The 12,207-nt window shown below is 43.8% G+C and overlaps 1 protein-coding gene across 1 annotated transcript in view; it reads left to right on the forward strand.

The window, feature by feature from the left end:
- Positions 1-805: 805 nt before the first annotated feature.
- RAB3B (RAB3B, member RAS oncogene family) overlaps positions 806-12,207 on the forward strand; it is a 54,960-nt gene continuing 43,558 nt past the window's right edge. The window contains exon 1 of the mRNA XM_005872481.2: positions 806-1,037. Within this exon, the coding sequence (XP_005872543.1) occupies positions 810-1,037 (228 nt within the window). The 5' untranslated portion in view covers positions 806-809. The remainder of the gene's footprint in view (positions 1,038-12,207) is intronic.

Genomic DNA, 12,207 nt, shown 5'->3' on the forward strand with positions numbered 1-12,207 from the left:
GCACGGATAGGGGAGACTTCATCGGATCTACAAGGATGAGCAGGAGTTGATTAGGAGAAGAATGTCTAGGCAGAAAGAAAGAATACATATGTAATCGGACAAAAGCAAGAAATATTGCATGTTTGGAGTAAAGTGTGTAATCTGGTATAAGGTTGCACAGGTTGGTAGGGAGCAGACTTAGGGGAAGATAAAGTTTAGAGAGTTTATTCTCTGGTTCTTTGTCGAGTTGAACAGATTGGGCTTGATCTTCAGAGCTGTGGGGAGCCATAAAAGTTTTTGAAATGGGAATGATAGCCTTGTACAGGGTCTTTCCTGAAATGTTCATGTATTTGCTGTTTTGGCTTTGCCTCCCCCCACCACCCCCACCTCACAACTCAGCTCAGGAGCTGCCTCCCATAGGAAACTCTCCTTGACCATCATTCCTCCAGGTTCAGTTAGACGCTTCCTGTGGGCTTCCTTAGCCAACACTTTGTTACTATGAGTTTATGTGCTTTTTCACTCTAATCTGTGGCCACTCAGAGGGTAGACACCATGTCTGATTCATATTTGTATTCCCCATGCCCAGCACAGGGTTTGACCCAGAGCAATGTGCTCGGTAAATATTTGCTGAAGGAATGAATGGGAGGAGCTGGGTTCCACCTAATCCTGAGACAACATTGGGACAGGTGCAGTGATGGGGTGATTCTGAGGAGTGTGTGTTTCCTCAGTGATGCTGGGGTGGGGAATGAGTATGTGAATGGCAGAGTGACCATTAAAAGGTTGGTGACACTAGAGATGTGTTCCTGAGTGACCACAGGTCTCTCCTGCAGATGGCTTCAGTGACCGACAGTAAAGCCGGCGTCAAAGATGCCTCCGACCAGAATTTTGACTACATGTTTAAACTGCTCATCATCGGCAACAGCAGCGTTGGCAAAACCTCCTTCCTCTTCCGCTATGCTGATGACACCTTCACCCCAGCCTTCGTCAGCACTGTGGGCATCGACTTCAAGGTGAAGACAGTCTACCGCAATGAGAAGCGAGTGAAGCTGCAGATCTGGGTGAGTCCCAGGCATCTTGGGCAGGATTGGCCTGACAGGGGACTAGTCTGCTAGTACCAGGGCTAGGGGGTGGGGCCGGTTTGGAACTCCTGGGTCTTACAGCATCAGACACTAATGCCGTTGCTGGTCTTGCCCCTGGAGTGCCCCTTGCTGGTTTTATACAAGTTTTCTCTCCTCTGGAGGCTCCGTTGCTTCTGCTGCTTAACTATCCTAAGAGGCTTTATTCTGGCCTGTATGAATAGTGACAGAATCTAGGCTTTGGAGCTAGCATCTACATCATAGGGCTATGGGTGCTTATTATAGTTCCTAGAACATAATTAATGTACAATAAATGTTAGCTATTGTATTCATAATCTATCACTGCATAACAAATCACTTCAAAACTTGATGGCTTAAAACAGCAATAATAATTCATTACCGCACAGTTTTTGTGACTTGAACATTTAAGAGTTTCTGGCTTGTAGCCTCTTATGAGCTTGCAGCCAGATGTCAGCTTGGGTTGCAATCATCAGAAGACTTGAGTGGGGCTGGAGGATCCCTTTCGAAGGTGGCTCACTTACATGTGTGGTACTGGCCTGTTAGAAGGCCTTAGTTCAGTGGTTCTCAACCTTCCTAATGCCTTGACCCTTTAATACAGTTCCTCATGTTGTGGTTACCCCCAATTTCATTGTTACAAATTGAACATAATTAAAGCATAGTGATTAATCACAAAAACAATATGTAATTATATATGTGTTTTCCGATGGTCTTAGGCGACCCCTGTGAAAGGGTCGTTCGACCCCCAAGGGGATCGCGACCCACAGGTTGAGAACTGCTGCCTTAGTTCATTCCCAGGTGGCTTTCTCCACAGAGCTGCTTAAGTCTCTTCATGGCATGGCAGCTGGCTTCCCCCAGCTCTTGGAAAGATCCAGGAGTTCAAAGGGGAAGTGGCAATGTCTCTTATTGCTCAGCCTTAAAGTATTCTATTGGTCACTGATTCAACGTAGAAGGAAACTATACAATGGTATGAATCCTGGGAGGTGAGGATCATGGGGGACCGTCTTGTTAGCTGGCCATCACAGCTACTATTATTGGTGCTTACCAGTGGTACTAATAAAAAAAATATATATATATATAGTTGAGATGATATAGCAACATGTAGATCATATACTTTTCAATAATGAATTAGCATTGAGATTAGAAATTTTGAACATTTGTGATTTTAAGTATTTAAAATATATTATTTATTATTCAACTTGTTAAATGTACATTAATACATAGTACATATATCTTATTGGTATAGTCCATCTACAGTACTTTTCTTTTTATAAATTATTTCAATATATTAATATTACCTTATAATTAACCCCAAGAGGCAGGTATTATTTTAATATACTCCTATTTTATAGAAGGAAAAATATTCAGTTTCAGAGAATATTAGCTTGCTTTAGGTTGACCACACAGCTATAAAGTGGGATTCCAGCTTAGATCTTCTGAATCTAAATTATGTGCTCTTTTCTCTATACTGTTGAGAAGCACATTAGACCTTATAGAACCTATATTTTAGATAAAAGTTTATTTTGTTCATTTTGTCTCTATTAAAAGCATTGAAGAATCATAAATCATTGGAAATGTCAGAAGCTCTACAGACCATTTAGTTAATTGGTTTTAGAAGTGGGGTCTCTGGATCAACAGCGTCAGCATCATCTGGGAATTTGTTAGAAATGCAAATTCTCAGGCCCCTCTTTCAATCCACTGAATCTGAAACTCTGGGGTATGGCCCAATAATCTATATAATAAAAGCCTAAGCGACCGTTATAGCGGAACGGCCAGAACGACCGGTAGCTATGGTGCGCACTGACCACCAGGGGACAGACACTCAATGCAGGAGCTGCCCCCTGGTGGTCAGTGCGCTCCCACAGGGGGAGCGCTGCTCAGCCAGAAGCCGGGCTCAGGGCTGGTAAGCACAGCTGTGGTAGTGGGAGCCTCTCCTGCCTCCACAGCAGTGCTAAGGAGCAGTGAGCAGGCGGGCGGTAAGGAGCGAGGGGTCCCGGACTGCAAGAGGGATGTCCGACGGCTGGCTTAGGTGGACATCCCCCGAGGGGTCCCGGACTGCGAGAGGGTGCAGGCCAGGCTGAGGGACCCTCTCTCCAGTGCACAAATTTCGTGCACTGGACCTCTAGTCTGTGTTATAACAAGCCTTCCAGGTGGTTTTTGAGGCAGGCTAAAATTGAAGAACCACTGATCTAATTTACCTCATGGTGAGAATCAATAAGCATTTATTAAGTACCTATTATGTGCCAAGTGCTTCTGCTTATGTTATCTGACATTTTCTTTGCAGCCAACACACAGCGGGGTGGGGTGTGTGAGAACACAGGATATTTGGGGCATGGTGAGCAAGACAGTTTAACTACAGCAAGGCTCTGAAAGAGCAGGGATGGGGTGCCGAGTTAACTTTTCTGGAGAGGCTATCAGATGGCACAACAAACAGAAGGTTCTTGCCATGGGTCAGAGGGTAAATGCTTGATGACTCCTTAGGGAGCTGAAGAAACTGTTAGAGTTTACTTTGTCTATGAAGAGAAAGTAAATGTAGACTAACATTTTCTATATATATTGACAAAATGTCTTCATTTGATCTCCACTTTAGATGGTCACATATTCTACATTCAAAAAATCTTTAGGTAGCAGTAGTCATTCTGCCCTTCTAAGGGGTTGGCAGTGGTGGCTCCCTCACTCTTCATTCATTTTTAGTCCATCGTGAGTTTTTGCCGTTTTCCTGTGCCTGGTTAAGTGGATTTATTGATTATACTACCTAATTTTAACTAAATGAACCCACAATGGATATGTGGCTTAAAACAGTCCTGCAAAGAAACCTCTGGCTGAAGACTGCACTAATTATATTGAGCCCACATGAGCACAGAAAATGACTGAAGTGATATTTCTCTGACTCCTAGCACAAGTTCATTGTCAGCCATGTTTTGAGGTAAAATCAGTGATGATCTAATTAGATTTGACATAGTCAATCACATTGCTTTTGCTAAAAGAGAAATGAGGAAAGGGTGTTCTTGGTGTGTGTATGCATATGTGCTTTTCTGTAAAAAAGTTTTCTGAACTGTTCATAAATACACTAAAGTTTAAACATTTAAATAGTATGTATGCCATTGTATGTATGTTAACATCTTTTGTGTACAGTAGAAGTATATATATGTAATTTAAGTAAATATACAAATATTGTGGGTGCTATGCCTACATTTTTCTTACTTAATAGGGGTATAAATTTGGAGACAATTACCATAGGCATTGGAAAGCCATAGATGGGTTTTAACAAGGTTAGATTTGCATTTTAGAAAAATCTCTGGTTTCAGTTTGGAGGGTAGATGGGAGGGAAGCAAAGAAACTAGTAGTTTGGGTAAGTTATAAGGGTTTGAGCTAAGTCTATTAGCTTCATTGGGCTGCCATAACAAAACAACACAGACTAGATGGCTTAAACAACAGAAATTGGTTTTCTCACAGTTCTGGAGACTGGAAGTCCAACACCACGGTGCCAGCAGGGCTGATGTCTGGCAAGAGGACAGCTGCCTTCTTGCTGTGTGCTCACGTGGCCTTTCCTTGGTGTGTACACATGGAGAGAGTGAGGGAGCTCTTCTTATAAGGACACTAGTCCTATTAGATCAGGGCCCTAATTTTATGACCTCAATTAACCTTAATTACTTCCTTAGAGTACCTATCTCCAAATATAGCCACACTAAGAGTCAGGGCTTTAATATGTGAATTTTGGGAGGATACAAACATTTGGTACATAACACTAAGATAAAAATGACATAAGAGTTGGAAATGAGGATAGAGATTTGGGACTAGAATTTACGGAATTTGATGATGAATTAATTGTATAGGGAGAGGAAGAAATACATATCTACTCGTATATATTTACTTTCGTAAGCAAAATTTCTATAATTTTTTTTTTTAAGCAGTGTGAGCTTTGGTAAGTTACTTCACTTCTGTGACTAGATAACATCTTCAGCGGTAAAAGCCTGACAGGCTTGTTGGGGGATCTAGATGTGGTAACAGTATTAGGAACACAATAAAATTTAGGTCCCTTTCTTTCTCTGCTCTTGATCCACATGCAAAGAGTGACGGGGTCCCTCCCAAGGTTTCCCGACGTGGTTCTAGGAGTGCTGGAACAGTATTCAGGGACTCACTAGCACAGCATGAAGCATTCCTCTAAGTTTCTCCAGCCCATTTGATCTCACCCAGGGGATTTCAGAAAGCCATTGTCAGGGTGGAAGGTGGAGAGGGACAACGAGGAGGTATGAACGTCGTTGAGCAGGACCATTCACAAAAGGAGTTTCTATCATATCTGGGGGATATTGGATGATGAAGCCATTGGTAGTGTGTTCTCTGGGGTCCCTCCCCACATAGGGTCCTGAGAGCCCCCTGTGTATCCTGGGAGGTTAATTATTGTGGATCAGAGGAGAGAATTATACTGGGGAGAGAAGTCTTATTAATAGCGAATGAGAGCAGGAACAGGTGTGAAGGGAGAGAGACTTGGAAGCTCCACAGCAACAAACCTGACTAGAGGCCACTTACTGCTGGGTGCTGGTTGCCAAGCAACCCCTGGAGACCTGTGGGAAGAGAAGAGCGGCAGAGGGCCTTTCACTGCCTCTATGTGAGGCCCATTGCAGGGGCTATTGTGTCTGGTGCTGGTCAAGGGAAGCATCCGGGTCTGAGAGGACCAAGCTGACCTAGGACTTGGAGTCCTGGCTCTGCCCTACAGTTATTGCGTGATATGTATGAATGACCCATCAATTCCACAAGTTTGTTCCCCCAATTATCAAATGGAAAAAGTAATTCTTGCTTCTTTTCCCTCATGGTTGTTGTGAAGATCAAGTGAAGAAATGGAATGGGAAGCCCAAGGAGAACTGTGAAACCTTGAGTAGATCAGAAGGACACAGGATAGTGTTTGCCATGTGAATTCTTCTTGTATGTGCTTTAAATCACTCTTTGTGTCTTTCATACCTTCCCTCTGACTCAGGGAGGCAGTTACCTCCTTAAAGAATGACTGAGGTTAGAAATGTCAAATAATTTCTTCGGAGCCAGGCATAAACTTCATTCTTTCATTCATTCAGTAGGCATTTATCTGGTGCTCACTCTGTGCCAGGCATTTTGCTAGCTTTGGGGAAACCCTCTTCCTGCTCTCACAGAGTGTACACTCTAGTAGGGGAGATAAATACTAAGTTCATGAATAAAAAATACCCACTTTTACCTGTGGTAAGGGCCCTGAAGGAAAGTAATAGACTTGTTTCAAACCCAGGCACTGGGACGCAGAGCTCAGGAATCACTGAACTGTGACTTAGGTCTCATCCCCCCGCTTGCAGCTGTGGTTCTCAGGCTCGGTGTTCTCAGCCTTTTTTTACAATTTAAAAGACTAGTTGAGCTGATGACCTTCTCCACACCAGCTCACCGCAGGCCTGGGAAGTGGTGGCAGGGGCCTCCATTGTGGAAAGATAGAATATTCTCTTTCCCAATCCCACCAATGAGGCTTGTTTGGTGACTTGTATGTCAAGTAGTGTCTCATGTGTCTAGGATTACTGTTATAAAGACAGGAATGGACTGGCAGGCCTGTCCAGCATTCTTCTATTGAAGGTTCAAGAACTCTGTGTTTTGTGAAGGATTTATAGGCCACTGTCCCTACTCTTGAGCCTGGCCTGACATTACTGTTCTCTTTCTTCTTTCTTTCTCTTCAACTCCCTCCCCTGAGGCCCTCAGGCAGTGGGGTGCTTATATGTACCTTCATTATTATATTTGTCTTGATGTTTTGGTGATGATTTAAAAAACAATGTGTAGAAAGCATCAACATAGTGCCTGGCACAGAGTAAACACAAGAAATAATTTGTATTAAGATTCTAGGGAGATCAATAAATGATACGCCTTTTCTTCCCAACTTATGGTTGAATTCAAAAGAGAGATAAATGCAGGAGGCAGAGAGATGGGGAGTAATATGACAGTCTTATTACTGGTAAAAGCTAGGATGACGCACATGGCTCAAGTCTTCTGGGAAGTGGATCTTGCTAATACTTCACATTGGAGTCAGATAGACACACAAATCCAATCACAGGCTGTTCTGAGTCGCTAGCTGCAATTAGCTCGGACAATATGTACCCAAGGTCAAAATCCATGTGACCCAGACTTGTTCATTCTTTTTAAAAAAATATATTTTATTGATTTTTTTACAGAGAAGAAGGGAGAAGGATAGAGAGTTAGAAACATTGATGAGAGAGAAACATAGATCAGCTGCCTCCTGCACACCCCCTACTGGGGATGTGCCCGAAACCAAGGTACATGCCCTTGATCAGAATCGAACCTGGGACCCGCAGACCAACTCTATTCACTGAGCCAAACCGGTTAGGGGAGACTTGTTCATTCTTAAGACCTAAAGCATCCTACCCAGGTCTGCAGTGGAAGTTTCTATCTCCAGGGACAGTCTTCCTCATAGAGGGGGGGGAAAGAGGGTTCCTCTTCCAATAGCCCTTCTTATAATTAAAGAGATAGATACAGGTAAGCATGAACTCCAAAGGGAGGTTAAGCAGAATGATGAAAGCTGGAGAAAATAGGAGGAGTCTTAAAAGATTTCCTGGGAATCTTGAATTCCACAGTGATGATATGACTCCCTATGTAACCAACAGCTGAGAATCAGATCAGGTGAGATGGGGCTGTTGGGCAGTCAGCTAGGTTCACTGACTAGCCAAGTACCTTATTTCCACATGCAGCCTCAATTAAATTTTAGGTCACCACATGGCTTTGGAGTCACTCTGAAATATTAGAACTAGCAAATATTAAAATTGTGAATGTCAAAGGCCTATACTTTAGGAACAGTGATATAAGAGTACAGTAAAATGTAATGAAGCCCTGGCCAGTATGGCTCAGTTAGTTGAGCATCATCCTGTGCACTGAAAGGTTGCCAATTCGATTCCTGGTTGGGACACATGCCCAGGTTGCAGGCTCGATCCCTGGTTGGGGTGAATGTGGGAGGCAGCCAATCAATGTTTCTCTCTCTCAAAAAAAAAAATCAATAAAAATATATTTTAAAAAATGTAATGGAGTTTAGGAATGTGGGAAAGATAATCATACCAGAAACCTAGATTAAGGGGGATTATGGCTCTTGAGCAATCATTAAACAAATATTTACTACTAGAGGCCCGGTGCACAAAATTCGTGCACTTGGGAGGTTCCCTCAGCCCAGCCTGCACCCTTTTGCAGTCCAGGAGCCCTCAGGGGATGTCCGACTGATGGCTTAGGCCCATCAGTTGGACATCCTTAGCGCTGCCGTGGAGGCGAGAGAGGCTCCCGTCACTGCCGCTGTGCTCAGGGCTTCTGGTTGAGTGGCGCTCCCTCTGTGGGAGTGCACTGACCACCAGGGGGCAGCTCCTGCATTGAGCGTCTGTCCCCTGGTGGTCGGTGTGCATCATAGCGACCTGTTGTTCCGCCATTCAGTTGATTTTCACATTAGCCTTTTATTATATAGGACCAGAGACCCGATGCACGAAATTTGTGCAAGAGTAGGTCTTCCTCAGAGACCCAATGCACGAAATTTGTGCAAGAGTAGGTCTTCCTTCCCCCGCCTGGTCAGTGCACATCATAACGAGTGGTTGAGAAGCCTTAGCATATCATTAGCATATTTCTGGTCAGTGCACATCATAATGAGTGGTTGAGAAGCCTTAGCATATCAGTAGCATATTATGCTTTGGTTGAACGGACAACCAGACACTTAGGCTTTTATTATGTAGGATTGGGCAGCTGTCTCATGGGCATCTATATTAGTTTCCTATTGCAGCTCTTACAAATCACCACAAACTTAGTGGCTTAAAACAACACATATTATCGTACAGTTCTGACAATCAGAAGTTCAAAATGGGTCTCTCTGGGCTAAAATCAGGGTGTTGGCAGGCCTGCATTCCTTCTAGAGACTCTCAGAGAGAGTCCATTACTTGCTTTTCCAGCTATTAAAGGCCTCCTGCATTCCTTTTCTTGGGGCCCCTTCTTCCATCTTCAAAGCCAGAGAGGTATAACACCTTCCAGTCTCTCTCTTTCTGACCATCTTGTCTTTCTTTCATAAGGACCCTTGTGATTACCTTGAGCTCACATGAATAATCCAGGATAATCTTCCATCTCAAAACCTTAATTTACTCACAGTTGCAAAGTCCCTTTTGCCACGCAAGGTAACATATTCACAGGTTCTGGTGATTAAGATGTGGATATCTTTGGGGGGGGGGCATTATTCTGACTACCACAGCTTCTATTAATAACATGGAAAAGATCTAATATAAATTCTCCCTATCCTTCGAGGCTCTAACTCAGCCGTGGGCAAACTACGGCCCGAGGGCCGGATCCAGCCCATTTGAAATGAATAAAACTAAAAAAAAAAAGACCGTACCCTTTTATGTAATGATGTTTACTTTGAATTTATATTAGTTCACACAAACACTCCACCCATGCTTTTGTTCCGGCCCTCCGGTCCAGTTTAAGAACCCATTGTGGCCCTCGAGTCAAAAAGTTTGCCCACCCCTGCTCTAACTCCAGTTCCCTCTCCTGAGAGCCCCCCGATGCTAACTGCCTCAAACAGGTACTGTCTGTGTCTTAGGCTCACACTATCTGCTGAGAATGCCTGTCACCTTGTTAGGTAACCACAAGAGCTCATCACAGCAGCTGGGGTCCAAAGAGAGATACGACTTTACTGGTGGCTCACCATGAGGTCTCCTAACATATCCCAGTGCTTCTCCTGCCACCTTCAGAAAGGTGAAATCTTGCCACCTGGGTCTCTCAACAGAGGGGCCCAGTGGGGAGCACAGGAGAGGCTGGAAGCTGAACAGGGACTCGGAGGCTCTGACAGGTCCCTACGGCTCCAGGGATATGAAGACAGTTCCTGAGTACAACATCCCATACTCAGCTCTTATGATAATCAGAATTGATTTTTCTAGGCAGCAAGTTTCCTGGTGTGGCTGCAGAGACATGTTGACACTTTCATCTCTCCAGAGTCTGTAGGAGCCAGCTGCTGAAGGAGGTTTAATCTGATCTCTGAAATCACAACAGAAACTATGGGAAGTCAAATCAGAATTGTAGGCCTTTGTAATTTGCAAATACATTAACCAGTAATCCTCATTGGCTATTCAAGGGGCCTCCACTCTTTGGGCACACGAACCCCTGCCTCTACCCAAATTGTTGTGGGAGAAAAGGAAATAACCTATAAGCAGTTTTGCAGATTTCTTAATTCAATAAACATGTGTCATGTAACTATTATATGCCAGGCACTGTCATAAGAGGACAAATAAATAGCTACAATACAATATCCTATATAATAAAAGGCGAATATGCAAATCAACTGAATGGCAGAATGACCAGATGCTATGATGCACACTGACCACCAGGGGCAGATGATCAATGCAGGAGTTGCCCCCTGGTGGTCAGTGTGCGCCCACAGGGGGAGCGCCACTCAGCCAGAAGCCGGGCTCACAGATGGTGAGTGCAGTGGCAGTGGTGGGAGCTTCTCCTGCCTCCACAGCAGCACTAACGATGTCCGACTGATGGCTTAGGCCCATGGGGAGTGGGCCTAAGCCGTCAGTTGGACATCCCCCAAGGGCTCCCAGACTGCGAGAGGCTGCAGGCCAGGCTGAGGGATACCCCCCCCCAAGTGCACAAATTTCGTGCACTGGGCCTCTAGTAAACGACATAATAAAGGGATGAAGAAAGTGCTGTGGGACACAGCGGAAGGAGCAGCTACCTCCGCCTGGCAGAGTAATTTTGGGCTTCATAAAGGAGGGGACATTTGAGCTGGGTCTTAGCAGATACGTAAGAGTTGTTCAGGTTAATGTTGGGGAAGATCTTTACAAGCAGGGAAAAAAAGGCATTTGAAAACTCATGATTGCTTTCAAGGACCCCTTTTGTGTCTGACTGTGGTAGGCTGTGCAGGAGGGATTGGTCAGACTCAGGGGCACTGAAAGTAGCAAAAGAGGTAAACATGTGCACAAATACAGATGATACCATAGGCATGAATGATGCCTTGGAGAGGTACAGAAAGTTTTAAGAACACTTAGGAGATTTACCCTCTTACAAATTTTTAAGTGCACAACAATACAGTATTATTACCTTTAGATACTATATTGTGCAGCAGATCTCTAGAACTTATAACCACTGTTTTATTCTCTGCTTCTATGAGTTTGACTATTTTAGATACCTCATATAAATAAAAACATTGCCTCTCTGTTTTTGGCTTATTTCACTTAGCATAATACCCTCCAGGTTCACCTATATCTTTGCAAATGGTAGAATTTTCTTCTTTTAAAAAAATGTTTTTATTGATTTTCGAGAGAGAGGAAAAGAGAGGGAGGGAGAGATAAAAACATCAATAATGAAAGGGAATCATGGATTGGCTATCTCCTACACATCCCCTATTGGGGATCAAGCCCACAACCTGAGTATCTGCCCTGACCGAGAATCGAACCATGACCTCCTGGTCCATGGGTCGATGCTCAACCACTGAGCCATATTGGCTGGGCAAATTTTCTTCTTTTTAAAGGCTGAATAATATTCCATTGTATGTACATATCACATTTTCTTTATCCATTCATCTATCAATGGACGTTTGTATTGTTTCCATATCTTGGCTATTGTGAATAATGCTACCATGAACATGGGATGGTAGATATCTCTTTGAGATCTGATTTCAATTCTTTTGGGTACATACCCATAAGTGGGATTGCTGGATCATAAGGTAGTTCTCTCTAAGGACTTAAACAGACATTTCTCCAAAAAAGGCATATAATGGCCAGCAGGTACAGTAGCCCCCCCTTATCTGCAAGAGATAGGTTCCAAGATCTCCAGTGGATGCCTGATAGTACCGAATCCAATATACACTACGCTTTTTCCTATATACATACCTTTGATAGAGTGTAATATATAACTAGGCACACTAAGAAATTAACAATAGCCCTAACCGGTTTGACTCAGTGGATAGAGTGTCGGCCTGCAGACTGAAAGGTTCCAGGTTCGATTCCGGTCAAGGGCATGTACCTTGGTTGCGGGCACATCCCCAGTAGGAGGTGTGCAGGAGGCAGCTGATCGATGTTTCTCTCTCATCGATGTTTCTAACTCTCTATCCCTCTCCCTTCCTCTCTGTAAAAAATCAATAAAATATATT

This window comes from Myotis brandtii, unplaced genomic scaffold (assembly GCF_000412655.1).
Source record: "Myotis brandtii unplaced genomic scaffold, ASM41265v1 scaffold382, whole genome shotgun sequence".
NCBI lineage: Eukaryota > Metazoa > Chordata > Mammalia > Chiroptera > Vespertilionidae > Myotis > Myotis brandtii.